This window comes from Hippoglossus hippoglossus, chromosome 22 (genome assembly GCF_009819705.1).
Source record: "Hippoglossus hippoglossus isolate fHipHip1 chromosome 22, fHipHip1.pri, whole genome shotgun sequence".
Classification (NCBI taxonomy): Eukaryota; Metazoa; Chordata; class Actinopteri; order Pleuronectiformes; family Pleuronectidae; genus Hippoglossus; species Hippoglossus hippoglossus.
Window position 1 is genome coordinate 18,753,418 of NC_047172.1, and position 25,376 is coordinate 18,778,793.

General features: G+C 40.8%; 1 protein-coding gene across 2 annotated transcripts in view; it reads right to left on the reverse strand.

Moving 5' to 3' along the window:
- kif6 (kinesin family member 6) overlaps positions 1 to 25,376 on the reverse strand; it is a 57,315-nt gene that overhangs the window by 19,105 nt on the left and 12,834 nt on the right. For both annotated transcript variants that reach the window (XM_034577037.1, XM_034577036.1), the window contains exons 7-13: positions 23,377 to 23,583; positions 22,900 to 23,043; positions 22,506 to 22,592; positions 18,219 to 18,322; positions 15,677 to 15,782; positions 12,942 to 13,104; positions 5,795 to 5,992 (exon numbers count right to left, since the gene is read on the reverse strand). In XM_034577037.1, the coding sequence (XP_034432928.1) occupies positions 5,795 to 5,992; positions 12,942 to 13,104; positions 15,677 to 15,782; positions 18,219 to 18,322; positions 22,506 to 22,592; positions 22,900 to 23,043; positions 23,377 to 23,583 (1,009 nt within the window). The remainder of the gene's footprint in view (positions 1 to 5,794; positions 5,993 to 12,941; positions 13,105 to 15,676; positions 15,783 to 18,218; positions 18,323 to 22,505; positions 22,593 to 22,899; positions 23,044 to 23,376; positions 23,584 to 25,376) is intronic.

A 25,376-nucleotide genomic window follows, 5' to 3' on the forward strand; every position in this document is an offset into this window, starting at 1 on the left:
TTTGTGATCCGACAACGTTTTGCACATTCAGAGTTTTTATGGGAAATTCAATATGTAATTGATTGTAATGGCTTCTCGCAAAAAAGAAAAAAGGTTGAAACCCCAGTATCAACTGAAAAGAATCCCTGACACCAGGTGTGCTTGAGAATTTCACATTGTTAAAGTCAGAGGCTTGTATAGTGTGTCCTCTGACCCTCTCTGATCTCTGGAACTGGTCGATAGGTTCTTAAAAGCTGTTGGTTCCTCGAGGGCATCAAGATTTCCCTGCTGGTTTACAGCTGATGGAGAAAGAGGCAGAAATTTCTCATGAAGTATGAGAAAAGTGGAGAAACATTCCAGAGCAGACATGTAACTGCTCACAGGGGACACCAGGATCTGGGAGTTTGGAAGAGGGAGAGCAAATTTTCCACAACAAACTGGACAATAATATACAGGACCAACATTTTTGGCAAATGCACCTGATCTAGTTATTGTATAGTCTGGTTTATGAGTGATGTCCTCCTCTGTTAACACCACCTCGGTTCATGACTCCAAAGCAATGTGGAAATTAGTGAAGCTGATTATCTCACATTTTTCTCAAGAACTTACGACCCAGCCACAAAGTCCAGTCATAATTACTTGGAGTTTGTCAGTGTCATATTTAAGGAATTTGCCTGTGTAACAGTCATCTTCACACGCAGCCCCAACGCAGACATCTTAACAACAACACAGAAGTGCCTTACATTAATAGTGTGTGGGAAAAGACACAAAGTTGAGGAATTACCACAATAAAACCAAATGGGAGCAGACTGGAGTGATTCACTCACTGTGGGGTCAATGAGTCACTATGTTTAAAACTGGTGGACTGGCACTATTTAAAACATTACCATTTAGTATTTAGTCTTAAACAGAAACTACTGGGGAAAAAAAGATTATTACATTATGAGCCTGTTTCCTAGTATAGACTGAGAGGAATCATCGCTGCTGCACAACTTGAAACTACTGTAAAGGTTTGTTTTTAAACATGATCCTCTCTTTGACTAATTTGTCTTTGATTCTCCCTGCTCACACATGGATGTAATGGACCCCGTCTTACTCATGGTGGAAGGCGGCACAAAACGGCGACAAAGTGTGACAGAAGTGTCTTTGATAGTTTGTCCATATTTCTGGCCATGTGCCCACATTGTTTAAATGGCAAATGCTCTTGCACCCTGCTGAGCGATCTTAGGCTGGTTGCTCTTGAAGTAAGTTGTGGTCAGATGCATTGGTTGATGCACTGCTCTCTGGAGACAGTGAACAGCAAAGCTTTTCACCAACAAAAACCGAGTCTGAAGGCGAAGGTGCAGTATTTCACTTTTTTAAGAGCACATTATTATGACGGTAAATGTTTCCTTTGCAGAGAAGTGTGGTACAGGTGCACCTGGCTTCTAAAAGGAGTGGGAGATAGCACTCTGATTGGTTAGTTGTACGTTAAACCCAACATACACCAGAGATTAAATATGTGATCATATATAGACAAAGGTGATGAAAACTACTACATCACATGTGATGATACCTAGCGATACAGTGACCCTCAAAGGGTCTATAGTGGATGGATGGTTGATGGATGGAAGGACGTTTGATGATACAACTGGAAAACTCATCATCTCCACTGTTCCAGGTCTCAGAGGCTACAAATAAAATCTGATGTGGAGGTGACATGCAATTGTTGTAAGCTCCACATGCTACATTACTCCATATGCTCTGGTATTGATCCAAACTTCATGTGGACTGGAATGTGACATTGGCAGGGAAATGGAAAAGAAAAGAACAAAAAAAACTCTTTTGGTCAGTAGATTTCTGCATGCAGTCAGCTGGGTGAAGACTGTTTAGCTGGCCACTGTCCAATCAGTGCCGGAGGGGCAGCTGTAGTCCGGACAGCTGGTTGTGAGGACACAGATGGTCAAATGGAGTTAGTGCAGACTAAATGGACTGCATGCTATGGTAGTGCTTATGCACTGCTCACATCTTCCTTTTGATGTAGATTCTACGTAACTCAAACTAATGTCAAAGTGATGATTCCAGAAACTCAAAGTGCAGTACTGAGATTTATAAGACTATATTATATGTGCTGTAGCTCTTCATTGGGAAACACTGTCCATGTTGTTAGCAGTTCATAAATGAAGGTGTGGTGATGAATATATGTCCAATTATCTCTTTTATACTAATATACAACCTTAATTGAATATTTTGTATGTTTTTGTATTTCAATTTTGTAATAATTGGGTGTGGTTTTCAAATAAGATGTATATATATAAAACTAAACTAAACTAAGTCAGTGGATAATGATGTAGACTTAGCAGGGATTGTCCCTATGCCAAGATCATCTACGAGCCTATTTACCAGGTCTTTTTTATTTGGAAGTTATTACAAATAATAACATATCCCTTTGATCATTTCAGTTGAGTGCAGTGTTGCTAACTTATTAGGTGTTCTTGTCAACAATTTTCTGCATTGTTTATTCAGGGACTTAAGTAATAGGGTCAGAGCCTGGACAATTCTTCACAATAACCTGTGTTTTTGAGTTAGAGAGTAAAAGACTCGTGAAATCTCATTTGATTATTATCCAGGTGAATTATTTATTATTACACGTAATATATTATTACATTACATGATATAATAGTACATGTAATATGTCAATGCTTGGAGTGCATTTAGAAAATTGGAGAAATTCCACCTCCATAGATGATGTGGACATTAATGTTTCTGGTTTTGAGGGCCAACAGATGCTCATTGTCATCATTTTCCACTAAATGTGCAGTAGAGTATTCCAAGGTAAACCATCTTTTAATATCATATTTTGCAGTGCACTGTTACTGACTATATCTGTGTACAACTTCCATAAAAAAAACACAAAAGCAGCTTTATCAAATTTGTCTCATCACTGTCTGAGCTTTTGGTGAATGTGGTCAAGAAGCAGCAATGTCTCACAACCACAGGTCAACCAAGCAGAAGTTATATCCATGAAATTAGAGAAACCAAATGATTCTTTATCTGGGTCATCATATGATATCACATATAACTCTGAGAGATTAATTCTCATGGTGCATCATTTATCAGTTATTTTAGAAACCACAGCTTAATAGCCATCTATCACATTGCTCCTCATTGTCCCCTCGATGAGTGACTGATCCGCTTACTAATTCTGACTGGACTGAGTTCCAACATGTGTTTGTTTTTTAATAGAATCTTCTTTCAGAGACCCTGTTTGCAATTACCGCTTCGCTGGCCTTATTACCACACTGGGCACCATTACGCAAAAATGTCGAGGAGGATGAGGGAGCTGTGGTTAGCGCAGACAGGAGTGCAGCCTCAGTCTGATGAGTTGCTGGCTCGTACTGCTGTGCCCGTTGGCTACGACTGAGCTCGTTATGAGGGCTCAGGTTTATCATCACACTTTAGGCTCCACTTAACCAAAACTAAACAGGAAAAGCCAAATAAACACGGCTGCTGGCTAAAGGAGGATATCTTAAAGCTTGATTGGTTTGACTTTTACCAAACGCCACATTCAGGAACAGGAGTCCTGCAAGACCTGGATGTACCCAGAGCCTGTGACTAAAGAGGCAGATATACACCCTCAAACTCAGCTACCCAAAAGAACTGGAGCGGACAGACCATCCAAAACAAAGTCCAGCGTCATGTCTCTGCTACTTACTCAACAATCTCTGGGTCTTCGTTTCCCCTTCAGTTCATTGACTCATTCACTAAAACCTGCTTTGGCAAAACAACAAGATTATTTGACCAACTGCAACTAGTCTGCAATGATCACTTGGTAAGTAAGAAATCTTAAACCCCTTTCAGGAGTACTTCACACCCTTAAGATTAACACAGGTGTAGATTCGTAACCATTAATAGGATTAAAATGTGAACCAGCCCTTGATATCGACTACAATTTCAAGAAAACAGACACTACAAATCATAAACGCAAAAAGCCTTGAAACCGGAAAGATCTCCTTCTGGCCGAAAGCTGCAGTCAAAACAATGTGACTGTAGAAATAAGTGTGCACAGTAGATGTATCTGATAGTAAACGTTTTGTTTCATATGGAGATGCTGCCTACGTGAAACCAACATTTTCGTAAACGTTGTGAATCAGAGTTAGTTATTCCAGTGACGAATGGTGAATGGTGTCTTCTTTGTTTACACTGCAACATCATTGGGCCCTGGTCCCTGCTTCATGTTCCACTGAGCATTAAAGGTTTTAAACTCATCAGCTTTTCATCAGCAACAACTAACTGGTTTAATTTACTTTACTGTCTGATGTGCTTGGCTGACATGACTATACTGGGCCACTTGAATGACCTCCAAAGAAACCTCCTAAACACATGCAATCCCACTGATGACATTGTTTAGAAATAAGCCAGGGAGCTCTGGGACGTCAGACTGTTCACCACTCAGTAAAATCCAGAAATCAAGGATTTTTCATAACCCCACAGGCGACCTCAACAGGCACGCTGAAAATCAGCAGGACCACAATGAACTGCCCACATTCCAATCAAGAGAGATCACTCACTGGGCTCCTAGCACCTCATTTATCACAAACTCTTCCAGCTCAGAGTGACGGACTGTCACGTTTAATAGAGACATGAAAATTATTATTGTTATTAGTACTTTATTATTCCTCATGCAATGTATTTGACCTAGTCTGAATAGTCTTACTATTTAGTAGCAGTGAGAAGCCACAGTGCAGTATGATGGACAATGTAGGAGTATTAGCCTGTACCTAAAACCAAACACAGAGAGAGGAGATGCTTACTCCATATGGAGAGGCCATAGATAAAGTTCACAACTGGCATATTTCTGCTGTGAGATAAGAAAAACAACCAATGAGCCTCCAAACTGCTAAATGCAATCATGAAGAGTTTCTCATCCAAATTACAAAGAACAGTAGCAACAGAAAAAAAAATTAAATAAGACACAGAATCAGACCATTCAGATTGTTTCAGTTTTATGGGCCATGTGTTAGCCACCACCCCGGGCCAATAAAAGAGGGACCTGCGTTGCTCGGTGCCCATCGACTATTGTCTGAAGACGAAATAGGTGATGGGGGGAAGGGCCTACATTTTGGGGTTTCGGGTGTAGACAGCAGATATCCAGGCCAAGACCACAAGACAAGATTTTTTTAGCAAGCAAGTTGAACGTTTACCCACACAAAGCACAAACAGTGATGCAAGTCGAGGCAACATTTTGGCTAATCCCTGTTAACACCTATCTGCATATGAATACAGATAAATAGCCTAAAAGTTCACTACTGGAAGAGGCTAAGCTAGCGGACGTTAGCGCATCCGACGGTCCATGAATGCACCTTTTGGGAAGATATCAGTGGACATTTAGGCTTAAAACATGGTGTAAATTACATCTCAAGTCTCGGTCACCAGTTACTTCAATTGTATTGGATTTGGCTGCAACAAAGTTTACTTCTGAGACTCCAGAAGTGTTTCGTGGACTCAAACACTTCACCCAACCCTCCATCGGCATAGTGGTGAGAAGATAATGAGTGAAGTTTCATTTTTGGGTGAACTATCCCTTTAATGCAGTGTCCTCATTGTGTAGTCATATACCCTAAAAACACCATCTGTTAACATCTTAAAGAGAGACACAACAATACAAATGGCAGCACCACATATCCAAAATATGTCATGATCCAATTAAGACACCATTTTGTATTGTTTAGAGTGATCCACCACATCCTCATCGCACCATCTGGAGCCTTTAGGAAATTGCATTAAATCATTTAAATTCAAAAAGACACAAAAAAAATAAATCTTTGTATTGTACCTCTCTTCATGTACTGCACTGCTCGTCCTCCATGGTTGGTGGAAATGGTGTCTGTGCTGCCTTCTCTCGACAATGGCCCTGTTGTCACGCTCGAGGCACTCTGGTAAGCCAGGGTCTGGCCACTGGTGATGTTAGCAAGCTGAGCAGCAGCATCCTGGGCCTTTTTCTTCTCCTTCTTCAACATCTTAACCAGGATACCTGTAGGCCATCAGTCAAGGGTTCTACTTGTCTTTCAACTGCACATGCCAATAATCATGATGTACAATTAAATAATACTAAGCATTAATACCTGAGCGAAATGTTCTCAATAAGACGAGGTAGCACAAAAGAAAGTAAGAAGGTCCATTGGCTTCCATAGTGATTTCCTACAAACAACAGGTTATAATAGTGGGGTGCTGACACGTGCTCAGCGTTTGACCTTACAGGCTCACGGAGATGACATGGTCTGTGATGAATCAGTGGAAAGAGGAGGAGCCAGGGTGGCTGCAGACACCAGGCCAAGATTCCAAGAAGTCTTCTCCCACCCATGAGGTTGTATACTTGGGTCTGGCGCTTATTCGTGTCTGACAGAGAGTAACTGAGCGGCTACAGGAGAAGCCTGACAAGAACTGCAGCTCAAATACTGTTCACACTTTTATTGCCATGACACGTCTCACTTCTCCATGTGCGACGTCTCTATGCATTAGGACAATTTACTATAATCGTTTCCTCTGCTCCACATATACTTTGCTTCCAACTCCACACAGTAATATTCTGTTTGATCAACTGCCTCCTGTTCAAACTGCTTTCAGCTGGACTCTCTTACATATTCTTTTGGCAATAACACAAAAGACAGAGCACGGTTTCGTTCAGCGCTTTCAAATTTGATTACCAAAAAGACGCATGGTTGCTATTCCTCAGCGCACCACTTGTAGAGTGACTTACCGGATAACAGAACACACTGCTGCTGCCAACACTGATAGACAGGATAAGTAATCGCTGGCAAAGGTTTTTGGCTTAGGTGTTGAAGATTAGCGTAAATTCAATAAGTTAATTTCTCCATTCTCTTCCACTCTTTCCACCTCATGTAATCAGCTGACTATTGGATGTTTACATTAATCCAATTTTGCCATACTGTCAATCAGCCAATCAGGTCTTTGCTGTAAAACGTCCTCTTCACTCACCTCCAGCCTCCATATTTAGAGCCCAACTAATCCCACACATCTCATCAGATCCTCAACATTTTCTACATCCCATCAACTACCACCAATGTCTTCGTCTTCATCTTCATCTTCGTCTTCGTCTTCTTCTTCTTCTTCTTCTTCTGTTAATTGGCAGGTGGCAACCAACGTCAAGGTGCATTACCACCACTCGCAGTCATAACCTATATGACATCATAAAGGATCTCTGCACCACATATCACATCACTCTCATCTCTTATTATGCATGGCAATAAAGTTTGTTAATTCTTCAATTGAAGCCTCTCCTGATTTGACTAGCTACCAGAACTACTAACAGGGGGAAATAGAATTGTAAGAAATAGAATTTGATGAAAAAACTATACAAAGAAAAAACGTGACCAAAAGCTTAGTTGAAGTTATTCCTATAAGAAGTAGGCCTTTGAAAAAGTAGCCTTAAGTTTTGATCGTCATATACATATATATATAAAACAATACTCATACAATATTCATTCGGCTCCTGCCAGCTGTTTTTCCACTACGGATGGATGTGTGTTTAATGGCCTCATCATAACCCATAATTTAGAGTCAACACATTCGTCTGCTCATCGAGCATGGATCTATCATGAGATTCACAGACATTTGAGCCATGGCCAAGGAGAAACTTGGTGGTCAGCAGATAATTTGCTTAAAGAAAAAAGTCAGAGTCAGAATGTCATTATTTTGGATGATGAATGCACGTCGTTTTGAAGGAGCTGGAGAAGTTAATTTATATTCCTGTTAGCCAGTACAAAGGAGATGTCAGTGGAAACAATAACATGAAGGAACCAGAGTCTCCGATTACCAACCAACTATGCAGTCGTCTTAACGCTGCCAAAATCTAAAACCTACACAGTTCCAAGTAACCTACAGAGGCCAGGTCCTATGTCATTGTTTTATACAAGTCATTACTTCAGACTGTTGTTCAACAGGTTTTTCCATTATTGTCATTTCTGGCATCTGATATCTTCATTCATGCTGAACACAACCCTAGGTTTGTATATTGTGACTATTTTGTTCGGGGATGCATATTAAATCTGTAGACTGCTTCACATGCCACGTTCTCTACTGTTGTTGTCATACTCATGTGCATTCAATCTCCCCTTCTCATCTGTCTCGTCACTCTCTGTGAAACTGTCCAATAAAGCAGACATCACAGCAGAGAGAGAAAATGTTGGTGAAATTAGCACAGCTGGCAAAGATCCAATGTCCAACGTAGTGTTGCCACAAATGTCTCATTGTCCTCATCTTAAGATGTTTGATTACAAATTCAGCATAAGAGGAGAAATACAGAGTCTTAAAAACAAAAAGGGGGGGGGATTTCAGGAGTTGTGCAGGGTGGAGGTGGCTCAGTGAGCACCTCCATCTGAACCAGGGAGAGGGGATTGGCACAGCCGAGACTAGTTGGCCAATCAACTCTACCTGGATTAAAAAGGCAGCCGCGGAGCTGCAAGCGAGACACACACGGGACAGGAGCGAAGCTCCCGGAGAAGCACATGAGAGACACGGAGAGACACTCAAGACATTAAGCTCAACTGCAAAGCCAGGGGCCAGCTGAAATAGCTGGCACTTTAAGTTAGAGCTTATGAGTTTTGTTCTATATTAATAAAGATGCTGAAACCTTTTTGTCTCTGGCTGCTGTGGTGAGAGCCCCGTGGCACGGTCTACTGCCACATGCAGGTATCCATGGGTGGCTGGGCTTGAGGATGTTTTTATGTGAAACATTTAATGTTACATTTAATTTGTATGTAAAGTGCTGTGTAAATAAAGCCTAATTGACTGATTGATTGATTGATTGGAGTGAAGCTACTATAAGCAAAAGTTTTGAGGATTTCTTTTATTACTAGTAATTAATAACTCCACCAGTGTGGATTGTAGGGTCACCAGATTATGCCAAGGCATATTGTTCAGTGAGAGTTATAGTCTGACCAGGAGGAGACATTTATGTGTGTATTGATTTTGGTGATCCTACTTCTCCAAAGTTTAGTGTCTGAACCAGTATCTCAGGGATTTCTATGTATTGCTACATCTTTGCCTGTACTCTCAGGATTAAGGATCTTGGCTGATCACTAAATGCTGTTTTGACTATTTTTCCAACATTTTGGTTCAAAACAAGATATCTCCAAAACTACAAGCCCGTTCACCAAACAAATTATCATCATTTGTCATTTCTGGAAAAAACATTAAATATATATACATATAATAATGTACAATAACATATATTTATGCTCAAAGCCCTCTGGTGGTCTTAGGAATTCTGACCTCACAAGTTACAAATGGACTCATCAACTTGACCTCAGTTCTATGGGCTCATGCTCCTTCTTCACAAAATGTTTACTTACATTCAACAAAAACCACAATCCTTCCCTGAAGGGAGTTTTTGTTAACCAAGCCAAGACGTAGCTATCAATGCAAATCCCTGTCTGTGGTGTGGCAGCCGTGCACTTTCTACACCCGCCACACACCCCACCACCCCCATTGCCTCTGAAAACAACAGTCTTAGTCGTACGTGCAGTATCGGGCTGTCCTCATCTGCAGCACTTCATTACGCTGGGCTTATCAACATGTCCACGTTTAACCGACAAGGCCATGAGGGCTGTAATCAGTGATCTCTGGCCAGCATCAGCAGTGGGCTTTACAGAGGTGATTACAAAACACCTAATATTTTACAAAGAGAGACGATAGAAGGCATTAACAAATCAACTGAATTTGAGCGCTCTATATTGTTTCCAAGAAAAAAACCACCACACTTATTTTGGATGAAAAACACATACAAGTCCAAGGCAGTTACTTGGACAATGCACAGAGATCTGAAAACACAAGACTAAAGCCAGTTGTAAAGACCACTTTGGCATTCAGTAGCACAGATACCCCTGCCAAGGTCAAACAATACCCTTAAATTCAGTCAAGCTGCACCAAATTTCACACACTCATTGATATAAGTCCCCTAAATGTGTCTGAACTTTTCAAGATTGGCACATAATCAATCAGACAAAATGTTGCCAAATGCCCTATCTCAAAACTCCTTGATCTGACCCCTGATACGAATGCAATGCATCAACATTAAATGGGTTCTTCCCTGTCCCATACCACATCCTTCCACCAAGATTCAGGGCAATCTGTCCACCAGTGTTTGTGCACTGCTGCAAACTAACAAATGTCAATGAAACCATAACCTCTTTGGCAGAGGAAACTAACAAATGCCAATGCTAATGTCACAGTCTGTATCAACAGAGCACAAGTAGGTTTACAGCAGAAGTAATAATCAGTATTTTCAATCAAAACTCAAAACACGCCATTTAAATTATTATTTGACTATAATTAAAACCAACATTTTCCGTCTTCGGCAGTTTCATTCAATCATCGCTCATTTGCATACACGTAAACACTAATTGCAGCAGGCAGCAGACCTTAATTACTGCCTGCACTGATGTTTGCCAACATAAAATTGTACAGATTTCTTCATGGATCCGTGGCTCACAATCTGGATGAGCTACAAAGCTGATTCAAGTGACTTTGATTGTGGCATTGGGTGACAGAGCTGCATATTCATGATTACTATAATAGGTCCAGTGATGATGATGATTACATATCAAGTTTGTTGAATTCGTGTTGCATCAAACTCAGAGATGTATAAATGAATCTTTTGAATTGTGAGGTTCAAAAGAGGACAGAAAATATGAAAGGTGATTAAACATACGTAACATTTTATTCCTGCAATAAATATTCTTTTTTTTTTTACTGTAGAGGAAACTGGCATCGTTAAGAAATATGTTTTATGGTATAATTTTAACTGAGTCGATTTTTTAAAGCATTTATTTCTCTATGTAAAAACGTACAATGAACAATGGTTTAAGTCATTAGGAGAACCCAGAAAACTCTTTGCCAGTGTTGTACACACACTAAGTTACCTTGTGCACCAAATCAACCCTGCAATTGTGACTTGGTATTTGCCAAATCGTTCTTGAATACTTTCAACAGCCCATGCAGGCCAAGAGGACATAAAACTGAATAATTTGCTAGTTGTGAATATGACCATTCATATTTTTCTACCTGAAAATTGAGTTTTTATGTCCTTCTTCCATCACTGCCATAAGACAATATTTACATTTATGTTCTACTCCAGTCGTTAAATTAAATAAATGAACAGCTTAATACAGTCGAGCCTCTTTATGTCGCGACCGCAAAGCTAAGTCCAAGGTACGTCCAAGACGTGAAATTTGGGCAAATCGTTTTTTACGCAGCGTTACTAATGCATATGCAATGTTACTCCTTGAAGTCAGTAGAGCTCGTTAGTTCTCCGTGTTGCTCTGCGTGTGGATGTGCCATCACCCCAGCAGACTCCACTAAGTGTTACCAGCTGCCCCACTCCCGTGAGGAGTCAGCCATTAATGGGAACACACAGGGACAGAGGGTCGAGATACACCCTTTTGTTTTACAGGGGACTCTCCCATAATTAACCCAGCGAGGACTCAGCGTCAGTCTGGCAGCAGCCGAACAGAAGCAGGGCTCCCAGTAAAGGTTTTAGCAGAGGAGTTGATGTGATTTAACTTGCAGATACAAACTTCAGTCAGAAATGATGTGATATAGTTGTTAGGGATCTGTGTGGAAATGATGTCAGCCCTGAGAGGGGGGGGGGGGTCAACCCACACTATAGTGTTACATGCTATAGACAGACCACCTCCACCACCAGTTTAGGCTACTGCAACCTTATATACAAGCTTCACAGTGAAAGAACATAAAAGCGATGCGGTGACCGGTGTGTTTGCATTACGGGCTGAAATATGTGCTTTTAAACACGCACTATAGCAATTTTGGCAATTATATTTACATCATGTGAAAACCAGTGTATGACATTCTGAGAGGAAAAATCTACAAAGAGCAGGATAATATTCAATTTATTTTGAAGAGCTGAGGTTTTTGTGGCTAAATAATCAACCAGACGTCTCAATTTCCCTACTAATATGCCCTGATCTAATGGCAAGCCACAGCAAGAGGGGCTGATCCCATAAAGCCATTAGAAATATAATATGCAAATGCAACAAACATAATTATGATTAATAGTTATTATGATTTACTGCAGTCATTAGACCTTGCACATTAAAACAAAATGTCGTGTTTGCTTTGAATACAAGATGTGTGTGTGAAGTGCTGTAATCCAACCATGCAATAACACAGGCGCTTTAGAATTAATACCTTTCTCAACAGTAAGTGTGATTAAAATGTGAGTGCAGATGCAAATTTGAGGTGAAACATACCCCACTCCATTTATTTTTGTAGATTTTTCTCAATTTTTTTCCCTAATGTGGCATTTCAATCCCATGCACACCGCATTCCTCGTCCCCGCTAGCTCCACCATTCATCTGGGGAGGTTGTGGACTGAGCTGTGCTTCCACTTGGACACATGGAGTCTGTTGCTTCTTTTAAATTTACCTTTTCACATTTCTTCAGTTCTTGAGTAAAAAAGGAATTTAAAAATTCAAAAAGATCTGATGACGGCTACTGATATTTCTTGTTATAAAAAAATTGACTAAACTATAAAAATGTATAAACAACTCTGAAACCAATCAAAGTTGGTCCAACAATTTTTAAAAGAGAGCATACCTCTACCAACCAAATTCTTACACTAATCGATCAGATCAGTTTCTTTGATTCTTAAATTGGTGAAAACTATATTCCTGATATTCCAATGTTACAGAAGGTAAAAGAAATCCTGGATCCACCCCCTGATATGGATTCCACAACAATTTTTTATACTGCATCCTTTCACCACCTTTGACATAATCAGTCTTATAATTATTCTGACTAACTATATAACCCATTATATCAGTATAAGCATGCATAGATGTTGTCTAATCTGACCAGCAGATTAAACCTAACATAACATAGCACTGTCAGATGTACTATATCATCAAAGTTGACGAAGTTGTTTGCATGATGTCAAAGGATACTGATTTCATTATCACGCTGAGTCAGCATCTCCTTCAATTTGGTCACCTGTGTTGAACTGATGGGGGGGTTGTCTTGAATTACTTCTTCACTCACTGTTGCTGCTGGGGACGCTTTCCCATCACTGCGCTTGTTCCCGCCAAGCTGCTTGTCCAGAATCATTTCCTGTGCGAAAAATATAAAAGAAACTTTCACTCTAACTGTAAAGCCTTGGCCAGTCACATACGCAAATGTATCAGAGGCGAACCTTTGCCTCCTGGTTCACTTCCAATCTGTTCATGTGGAAGGGCAAATAAAACATTTGCTTCCTGTGATAAAGCAAATTGCAGCTTGTCCTTGCATGAAGTTCAACTTTGGTGAACTGATGGTCGCTTCACATTCTTGTACGTGTGTAAAGAATAAAATTTAGTCAAATGATGGTATTAATATTACCAAAATTCTTTGCTCAATAAACTTTTACAGGAAAAGAACAGCCTGCTTTAAACTACAGGTGGATTTGCTCTAGGGAAAAACATCCAAACAACCATCAAATCTCAAGTATGTGCAGAAGCTGGAAAATGCAGCATGGTACCACCCTGAAAAGTAATGCTCTGCAAAAGTCTGTGATATTCCATTAACATTCAATAAATCCCCCTCTTTTCCCTGTCTGCAATATAACTCAGTGGTTTTCCATCTTTACACACAGGTGGGAAACGTGTTAAAGTGTTTTTTTTTCCACGTGGAGCAGATACCACGGAGAAGAACGATACCGCTGAGCAGAGAGGATTGGTCTCAGAAGTTTTAATGGGCATATATGGAAGCACTCTGACGCTCGAGTTTTGGGCTGACGTTTTCCAGGTTTGAAGATACATTTTCCGCTTCATGTCATCACTGTAGCGTGACAACGTTTTGTACACACAGTGCTAAATGATGGAGGTCACACTACACATATAAGGTCACAGAAAGGAAAAGATACAACTGCCGGCATGCATTCTGGTATTTGAACATCAGCCTGAAAAAAGGGACCAGCAGAGGACTGAGCGTGGAAGGACGAACCAGCACCGAGAACAAAGAAGAGGGAAATCAAATTTAAACCAGATCCAAATTCCTACAGAATCAGTGGAGTGTGATTGGGGTGATGCTCAGAGGAATGTAAACTGAACAGGAGATCATAACAAACTGAAGGAGAGATAAACAGGCTTTCTAGTGGGATCTGGAACTGCTTCTGGTGGCGGCTCCAACTTCAACCGAACCGTAGCCCAGGAGCAGTGGGAGTGCTGCAGTGTTTTCCCTACGCTCATTTAGCAGCAGTGGGTCATTGGCTGCTGCACAAGAAACGCTGAATAAAATCTATAACCAATCAGACTTTGTCAAATAAACAAAAACTTTTATGAACTGTTTTTTTTTTTTCAACCAACATTCTGAAGACAACATGCAATTCCAAACACCAACACTATTAAATACACCTGGACAAAACGCAAACACAATGACCTTAATGAGCAGCAGGTAATAATGTGTTTAAAAGCGACAAAATAAACAACACAACACTCAGGTGATTACTAGTTGCCAAATTTAGTAAATTCTTAAATCAGACAAACACAAAAAATGTGTCTAAACCCTGTGTTCATAACAAAAATACTATATCTATCCACTAACCAATTCAAAATAGATGAAAACATCAGCTTACTTCCAGCATTATATATGTTGGGTTAACTATTATTTTTCATTTAATAAAACAATATTAACTCATCAGTAAAATAAAAAATACACTCTCTCCACTGTTCGATGCCTCAGCCCAAAGACGATAAACTGTTTGTTTACTCCGACACAGGTAGACTTAACTTTTTACGCTGTCGTGCAAATTGTTGAGGAGATCTGTTTAAAATACACGCATCAACAATTACTGTCAACATTACACCTTGGATCTAATTAGATGGCACATAACTGCAAAACAACAAGTGTCTAGACTCAAGTCAGGCCGTGGGAAAATCAACAGCACTGGACAAAGCTGGGAATCAGTGGATCTTAAAATATTTCATTTTGTAGCCAAGCTACAGAGTAACACATATCTCTGAGATTTTGTCTGGACAAAAGTATGTTTTCACTGACTGGAAATGAATAACATCACACATATGATTTACAGTCATTTTAAGCTTAGGCCTGAGGATACGATCATCAGCTTCTTCTGTGAAAGTAAAGTCATACAAATGCATTACTATCCATGCAATCTGACAAGACAGCAACTGGCTATAATAGGATATAAGCACATTAAAAAAGGAAATATAAGTTAATTCAAAAGTGAAATATCTCTCTGGAAAGCACAGTAGGGGGAGCTATTTAGAAGAAGCGATTGGTCAGCTGGTCACTGCTGAGCTGATGGATGGAGGGAAAGGAAAAGAAATCAGCTCCGACACATCAACTAAATATGTTTTAATAAGCTAGCATAGCAACCTGTAGTGAACTCCGCTGTGATACTAGCATAGTTGAGCTTGTTATGAAGCGGTGACGTAAGACCTGATATAAGGAAACATCTTCTAGATAGAGAGAATAAGAGAGTGTGACGCTTAATGTTTTTCTCTGTATGTTGACCCTGTCCAAGGTGTTCCCATCCTCTCAACCAAGCTCAGCAAGACCCCCCCAGCACCTTAGAATATGCGGTATATGGATGGACAGAAAGAGAGCATAGACACACAAAGAGTTATCCAGGGGGGGCCTGCACACGAACCCTGTTTCATGAAGACACTGGAGTGAATGTTACCTTCAGCAGGGAGAAACAGTATTGGATTTTCCTCATGTCTGGTCCCAGTAACAGAGGCACGTCTGGTTCAGGGTCACCCAGAAAGGCCTTAGCAAGCTCCTCCAACCTAAATACACAGATATAGACAGACAGACACAGACACAGACAGACACACACACACACACACACACACACACACACACACACACACACACACACACACACACACACACACACACACACACACACACACACACACACACACACACACACACACACACACACACAAACACACACACACAGTGTAATAACACATCAAACCTTAAATTAATTACAAATTCTATGTGAAAATCCTTCTCTATCACACTTAAAACAGGCTAAACAGGCACTCACTCAGTAAGATCTATATTTGAGAAAGTGCTTCTAATGTTTAAAATGTGGGTCTGGTCAGAGAAAACTATTTACAAAAACATGTGTTCCAGCTCCACACGGCCGGCCAGTTGATAAACTATCACTAGATGATAGTCCAAACATTGGTTCTTCACAATCTGGAACCAGGCACTGGAAAAGACCAGGAGGCAACCATCCAAATGGATCCAATGCAGGCATGACAACGTGCGGTTTGTATTTTCCGCTGTTACGTGTTCGTCGTAGAAACACGCTAGGTTTACATGACAAATACAAACGTAGCATCTTGTTTCAAGCCCCGGAAACAGGTTTGATTGTAGAGAATGCTGTACAACATCATGTTAAATATCATCTAGGAAAAAAAATGTTTTAATTCCACGTAGTTTTTCCAAAGTAAAACAATATGTTATGTAGCAAACCTATAAAACTAATATTTTAAACTTTAATTGACCTCAGCTTGTATGGTAACATATTGATCCAGCACCGAAGGCAGCAGGGTAATCTCCAGTAAAGAAAAAAATCTATATGCTAGAGGACATGCTGTATATGTTCTTGGACATGAGACAATAAAATAAGCCAGGATATGGGCAATCACTCACTGGGGATGAGTCAAGACATAACATGGAGAGGAAACAGCAACACAAAAATCAGCATGTCCAGTGAATGTGGTCACAACAGACATCATTAAAGGTTCCCTCCGGGAGTTGGACCACAAACAGGGGGGAGATCGAGGATAATCACGCGGGTAGAGAGGAAATAATAAAAAGGCGGACTGAGGGGGCTGAGGCGTTGTAAATACATCATGCCTGGATGTGCCAAGTCCTCAGTGGAACCTCTGGCCTGAACTCTGGCCCTGCTTGACAAATAAAGCTGGCTGAAGCGGAGCCCCGGGAAACTCCATTAGATCTGGTTAAGCTTCAGTGAAGGAGGCTTCAGCTCGGCATCGACGCATAGCCAACGGCAGAAGTTATGGAGGCGCTTTAAGTAACAGCCAAATACAACATAAATCACAAAATATATGTGCTCAATAAGAAACTCTGGGTTTTGAGTCCACAAACGACTGCTCTGTTCCTGGCTCTGAGGTTCATTTAAAGGTCCTAAGGCTGAAAAGGCCGACACAGCACTTTACACATCTGCACTGACCTGAGGTGACTGGCTCACTGAGGTCACATTACTATACTCAAATATACACACGTACATACTATACAAATATACATGTTCCTGTGGCTGTGAGTTCCTCTAAAGCAGGACTTCTTTGAGTCTGAAACTCGGGGCCTCCTCTCAAACAAAGCTTGGAAAAGGCACACCCTCACACCGACTTAGTTCACTTTCTTAGTTTTGCTGAATTTCCCAAAACCTATAGAGTTCAGACATGAAATGAACTCTCCTGATATTATCTGGAGGAGCTGGATGTGAGAGCGCAAATGTCCGAGTGAGAGGCTCAGGAGGCTCAGGAGATCCTCTGGAGATCCTCCGGAGGATCCACCATGAGTGGGTGGGCATGTTGATGACGTTTTTAACACATAACAGATGCAAAACTAAAATAATACACATATCTCAGGATCGAAAAGCGGAGCCACAAACATAGAAGACATGTGATTGTGAATTTATACGTTATATGTTGGATGCTCCCCCGTCCCCACCCCTCACCTAAACACTCTGGATATTTCTTTGTTGTTGTGAACACGTCTGACCAAAGAATCTTCAGGTGCTTACTTCATATATATGAAAGGAAAACTTGAGAAGGGCTTATGTTATCACGATTTAGTTTGATCTCATAGACACTCAGTTGAGCGAGCTATTTAACTACATCAAATACATTTCACCAATACACGGTCAGTTCTGAGGTATATTTTAGGTTCTGACTCTGGCTAAAATTTCCCAAAACTACTGTATCTTAACCATCTGAAATTAAACACATTATTTTTCTTGATCTCCTTTTGTAACCAATGATATATTTTAACGCTCGAGTTTTCTGAGACTCCTCTCAAACAGTTTGAAACATTTTGCTCTAGAACATTTATGAACAAGTGTTTTGCCTCCTCCTTATTCCTCTTTATCTTATCTCTAGCATCATAGACCATAATGTCCATGTGATGGTCAAAGGCTGACTGCACTGAAGGGCTCAGGAATCAAGGAAGAAGAAGGGACGTACTTCTGAATCTCCTCCACAGTTAGCTGGCCATCTCTCTGCTGTCCTGTCACCATGGCCAGCTCCTCCTTCAGAGACTCGATCTCCCTTTTCAGACGTGCTATTAGCTGAAATACACACACACACACACACACACAGGATTAGAGCTTCAACTCTTTGTATACACATATCATGTAAATATGCACACATTTGAACAGTGCCCGACAGACACTCAGACACAAGCACTTGCAGACGGACACTATTTGGCTACTGCCAACCGATGAGAGAATCCCTCTAAGAATTATTTTGTGGCTTATCTTGCAGATGCATCTTGAAGACAAATTTAAGTGGTTCCAGACGACTGGATGCTCCAGTGAGAAAATGCAGGAAACTAAATATAAAATAGCATTAGCTACAGTGGCGGAAAAAAAAAGAACACATATAACCTTTTGCTGCTGTCTGTCCGCACGTGTTTGGTTGCAGCCCTGCACACTGAGCCAACAGGCTGGGTGCTCTTGGTAACCGCTGTCCGGCTCTGGTTACTGTATATATTTATACAAAAATGAAAATATCCCAACAAGTCCAGACGTTCCTTTTTAGTACTAAGATAGCTATATTTGCAGTAAGTAACATTAGCAACAGCAAGATGTCTATCAAAGTCAAAAATCATAATCACGATAATAACAGGCTAAAGTATCATCGCACTGAATTATGGGTGTGTAGTACAGTCTGAACCAGTGAAACACTTAGGTCTGAGACAGCCATTGTCACTGTACAGAATATATGACCAGCTCTGGCCTTGTTTGACATTTAACTATATAAGATAATCTTAAAAGGGTAAATGTGCCAGAGCAGTGTGTGGATTTGTTATGACTGATTATCATAAATAAACGCTATAGCTTGATTTCTCTGCAGGTTGTTGTTTGAGATGTTAACTGTGTATTTGCCAAATCTTCTTGGAACACTTTCCTTTTCTCCAAGAAGGGAACAATAAATATAAAGAGAAATGTACAATTATATGTTAATGTCATGGAAAAACAGGCCAACATCAAAATCAATGGTTGGTGTAGTTACTGAGCAGATGCCAGACCAGTTGTAATAAAATAAAATCACACCACAAAAAAAACACACTTCACCACCAAGAAACAAGTGGCAATTGTTCTTTTTCTCACATGACCCACTTCTTCCTTCAGCATAAATCCCACTTAACTATCACCACTGAATTTGACCACACTGCGAAATACTAAAGCAGACTGATAGACTGGAACTGTCCCATTAGGAAAGAGCAGATACAAAAGAAAATGGCGTCTGTGCGCTAGAGACACACAGTGACACTTCTGACACAAAGTTGCTAAGGAGCCAAAGGCCAGTGAAACCAAATCAAAGTCAACGTTGAGACTGAGTGATCTAACTGAGGGAAGCGCCGCCACTTCTAGCAGACAAATGGAAAGACAGAACCAGTCACACAGTCAGACATTGTCAACTCGAGATGCTCTAGAGAAGAAACAGACCTACAGTGCGGTTTTGGGTGGGTGCCACTTAACTTAACAAAATTTCACCCTTAATCCGCCCTGTATCATATTTTTCAACATTGAGTATCATAGCTGACCATCCGTCACCAGAGCCGCTCCCTGTATCTCTTTTTTGGAAGACACGGTCTGATGTAAGTCTCCCAGCTGCATCCTCCAGGGCTGACCACTAGTTGTTGGTCAGCAGAATGGTGCAGTCTATTTCAGAGCGCCTAGCCCAGACTGGTACCACAGCACCGCAACAGACTCCCGACACTCTGAATAAAAACTGACTCAGGACATGTGACTGATGATGTCAGCATATCCTATATGGAAAGCCATGTCAGTGCAACAATGCAGCATGCAGATTGTTATAGTGATGGAAAACCAACACTGCACGATTGGTATGTAAACGTTCACTATAAACATGTTACATCATAAACTTTGCACGTTGACCTAACTTGTAGAAACAGTCCTACCTTCAGATCATCCCTCTTTTTCTTGAAAACATAGCATCCGCTCAAGGCAAGAAACAATCTACAATAAACTGTATATACTGCAGTAACCACAGATTGTACCGCATAAGCATACGGTACATATTATGTTGAATGCCACTGACAAACATGCTGCTCTCATGGAACCTTGAGTCTTATTTTTAAGGCATCATTTCCCTCTACACCCTAACACACGGGCTGTGTTCCATGCACGGAGCATTGCACTACACTGCAATACTTACCAACTCCCTTCTGTCTTAAAGGAGACATATCATGCTCAGGTTCGTAATGTAATTTGGGTTTTTAATTGAAAAGGTTTACATTTTCTAATGTTCAAGAAACTTATTAACAATTTACCTGGCGTTGTTAGGGGGCATGCAAGACTAGCCACTAGGTGTGCAGGAGGCAAATGTAGTTTAACTTGGCAGAACGTCTGAAAATCTAAATAACATACTAGAGGAAAGGGGGAAACTGAAAAAGCACAATAGGTCTCCTTAAAAAACACTTAGATGAGACGTACAAAAGACCAAGTACACCCGCTGGCCGAACATGTCTCTGGTGGGCTTTGAGCAGGCCTCTGTTAGACTCACTGGTGTGCACTTATCACTAATCAGAGTTGTCTTCTCAACCAAGATTTTACGTGTATCTTTTAATTTGGAAAGGGCCCAAGCTCAGTAGGGTCGCACAGCCTTCTATTACCCTCCACTTAACTGCATAAGATCTTAAAATCAACTTGTCTGATGCCTTAAAGATTATTATTAGAGAGTTTGACAATAATTAAACTCAAATCAAAGCAAACTCCTGCACACAATCCTCAAGTTGATAAACTTGAAATAAATGCAATAGCAAGGTGGTGAAAGTAAGGTGGAAGATACAGTATCTGTTGACAGTTCTCCTATGACGACTGCAGCCTGGTCTCACGGGAGGATTAAGATTGAACTCAGCGCTCTCAGAGGAGCTAGGAGAGAGAACCATAAATGGTGTGGTCACTGTAGCTGAATTCCTTATGATCACAGGTCACTTTCAACACCTCATTCTTTCCACGAGAGTCTTGTTAAATGTTTCGTCCGGTTTGGCCGCTTTCCCATCAGGTTTGAAGAATTGCCATTTGTAGCCTGTAGGCTACAGCATTGGACCATTAAGGCAGTGTGTGGTCCGAATGATGTAGCAAACACGGACTGCAAGATTGTGAAAAGCCAATTCCAGATTTCAAATCAATTACCACAGTCGCCGTGTCCAATAGAAAGTGTGCCTTTAGATGGGTAGGGCCAAAAGTAGGAGTCTAAGTGTCACCCCAAGCCACAAAAAATGACATCATTCTAATCTGTCGACTGCACTACTGGCTTTGCTTTTTCTTTGCAAACCAGGGAGAGATATAGAAGGAGAGACAGAGAGACAGGAGCAATGAACAAAATGAGAAACACACTAAAAAGCCATAAACAGAGACAAGAAGTTTGCCCACGGAGTTTGGGTTTTCCTGAAGCTGTAACTGTGCCGGACCCAAGTTGGAGCTACCAGACACTGTCACAATTACTGGGCCGGCCGCAGACTCTCTTAAAAATACCTCTGCGGGGTTTGCAAGTGGCCAGCCAAGTCTTAGTAGCAGTAATACAGTAGCAGTTGATCCTGAGGCAGATCTGGGTGTGAGGGGAGGAAGCGGATGTAAAGCTGCGATGGCTTATTACTGTATCTCTCCCCAAGGGGCTGTTACAACAACCACCAGGTCTGCTTTCTGGCATGCTACAATACAGGAAGGTGATGGAGTTTATTTCCTATCTTTATTAAAGTGTGAGATAAACTCCTTAGAGGATTTGACAAGAACTAAAGGCAGAAAGTGATGGAGGGAGGTTATTGTTAAGGGATAATGTGGCTTAACTGCTCAGACATGTGCTTTATGATATTATATGTAATAAAGAGGTAGATATGGAAACAATAAAAATGAGCCATAATAGAATTGGACAGATGTAAACAAGAAAGAGAATACAAAGAAAACCTGTGAGCGATCTAAGTAGCTCAAGGCGGACAGAGGTCCACATTTCACAAGGTTGAAAAACTGCTTGTCGCAGATTGTCTGACACTGGAAAAACTAACTAGGAATCTGAAACCTAAAGAGGACACTTGAGCACATGGTGGGTTACACTTAGTTACATTTAGAAGCTGGATTCTCACTGCTATTCACTCGCTGATCAATTTAAGGTCTGGAAGCTATGAGGAGGGTCTGGCTCTAATGAAACAGCACATTAAGTCATGCTCTTGCGGTGTGACTGTGGCTCAGCATTGGTATTTGTAGCCGTGTCTGGCTGTCTCACCAAGGCAGGATCCAGTTCTTCATTTAATATCGCCTCGTTCTTAATGACAGCCACGCGCTGAGCAAAGCGGCATGTAGAGATGGACTCCTAAGAAAAGAGATTTAAAAAATGTCATTAAATACATTTTCTTCAGGGAATACAAAGACTCAACAAATGTTTCATCAACTTCTAACAAAATATACACAATAAAGCAATATTTCATGTCTTGATGAATATCATTTAAATTCTTGGTTTAAATAGCAACAAAATTCAGATGAGGTTTTGAAAAAGTACCTTCACTCCTGACAGAGGAATCTAGCAAGGCCAACATACTAATAACACTATTTCTTCTCAACCTTTGTCAATCTAAAAGAATAATGTATCAGAATATGTCATTTTTGGTATTCGCCCTTACATCCAGGTTCCTCCTGTCGACTGCCAGAGTGGCGATCATGGTGGTCATGCAGTTGCCCCCAAGGCTGTCCCTAAGCACAGACGTCAACATGGAGTTTCTGTAGGGAATGTGGGAGCGATTCTTCTCTGACAAAGCAATGATCACCTGAGGAAGAGAGGAATTAGAAGGGCAATGCCATGTAAATGAAGACAAAGGTGGTGTGAAAGAATTGAAAAGAAGACAATGCATTTAAGCTTTCTAATAGCATCAATACTGTTACATACAGTAGTGGCAAGAAAACCTTTATCAACATCTAACTTAAAGTGAATTATGATGAACAAATAGTGAGTTGACGATATAAGGAAGCCTATATCAGCAGGGCATGCTTTAAATTCAGCGTCGTATCATGTAGAGAAACATTCAGACATATCAAATAAAACATATTCGATGCCAAAATGTATTTCAGTCTTGTAATCAAAGCTTCAGAAGTACAGTTACCTGCTCCAAGTAGTGAAGGGAGAGGTTGATGTACTTGGCCTCAGTGAGCTGCTGCCCATTCAGGCCAGTCTTGCTGACTCTATCTGATCCGGCCAGGTCCACCAGGTGGAGCTTGGAGCGGCGCACGGTGGCTGAGCCCGGCTCCCGTCTGCACACGTGCACAGTGAAAATACAGTGGGAACGTGTCGATGCCTGGTTCATGGGAGTCTGGGGACAACAGAAATAGGAGTAGAGGAGTGAGGGAACAGTCAGCAGAACAGGAAAATACTGCAGAATTGTTGGGACGCAATAAGGTTTGTGTTAGAGTCGTCTGAAATCCCCTGAAATTATGATACCCAAAAATAGGAAACAGGAATTTTATTATCCGGCTGCGGTGTCCCCATATTCAAACAACCAAAAACATGTTTCCTCTTAATCTTTTATTTTTGTGCTGGTTTGAAGATCAAAGCTGCACCATGTGTAACTGATGACCAGTAAACACATGGTGGCGGCTGAAAGCTGAGGTTGATTTTGACATGGTCACTGAAACAGCAGAAGTCAGGTTTGAGACCAGGAGGAGACAGAATTAGAGCATGAGTCACTCTGCACAAACAAACGTTATTAGCTAGAGGAGGATGGATTGTTTACTCATTTGGTCCTCACTGAGAGAATAAACAGAGGAAATAACACTCAGTGAAAAAGCGCTGATCATGGACTTCTTTCTGTTTTCTTGCTTGTGCCACAGACTTACACACAACTGGTTATAATTAACACGTATCATGATGATACAGTACATGTATATATAAATAGGTTTTGGCGAGATTCTTTTCCCTTTTGTGGATTTGTAACTGATCTGATCTGGACATGTCTCACTTTTCCTCTCTGCATGAAAACATCATCATCACAGACATTCCTGGACATTCATTCTACAAAGGTGCTCTGACCCTGACTTGTTGTTGGCATACATGTGCCAACACCTGCCTGTAAGGGCCATGACAGCTCTTGACAGATCTTTCACTATCTTAACCCACCGCTGTCATCTCTTTCCTCCATCCAAATTCCCTTCGGTCTGCACACATCCATGTGTGCTCCACAGGGTATCTCTTAAAGTAATCTGAAGCAGCCCTAAGACAGTAGAGGATCACATACCTAACAAGACTGCAAACAGGATCAAGTTTAGGGAAGATTCAATATTTCTAAAACCATCCTATTAACACCAACTCACACCAAACACCATGAGAAAACCTCTTTAACATTAATCTGCTTAAGTGTGTTTAAACATTTAGAGATCCAGGTTGCACGTGATTCAGAATCAATTCATGCAAATATTTTTGTTGATCTTCCAAAAAACATTTAGAAAATGAACTGTAAACTGTAGCAGTAATATGACCCTATGACCCAAGTCTAAGTCAAGTGGTATTTTGATATATTGATATACTATGTACAGTAAAGAAAAGTAATAATAGTGTATTGGTGGAAATACATGCACCAAGAAAATAAAGCCACATATTACACACTCTTTTCCCTGGGAAAAAAGAGGCCCTATCTCACAAAGTTCAAGAGAGAAAACCCTGATAGAGATCTGCACCAAAATGTAATGGGTTCTTTCCTGACCGACACCACATCCTTCCATGGTAGTTTCATGGTAATGCATTCAGCAGTTTTGGCATAATCTTGATAACAAACAAACCAACATACAAACCAACCAACAAAAGGACAGGGGTGAAAGCATAACGTCCTTGGCGGCAGAAATCAGTGGGAATGCAAACCAGCACCCATAGATAACAGTCAAATACACAGGCAGTTGCACATAGATAAGGAGTGAAGGATTGGCTCTTATGTGTCATTGGGTCCTATTTACTGTTGTATTTTTCAAGACTGAGCCCAAGCTTTTATATATACTGAGATTACTCATATACAGCAGACCCTGTAGTTGAAGAGATATACTCTATTCCTTTGGGGCGTGTCCCAAAATAATTTCATTTTGATAATCACCACAATGATAAAGATCTTTTAGGAGT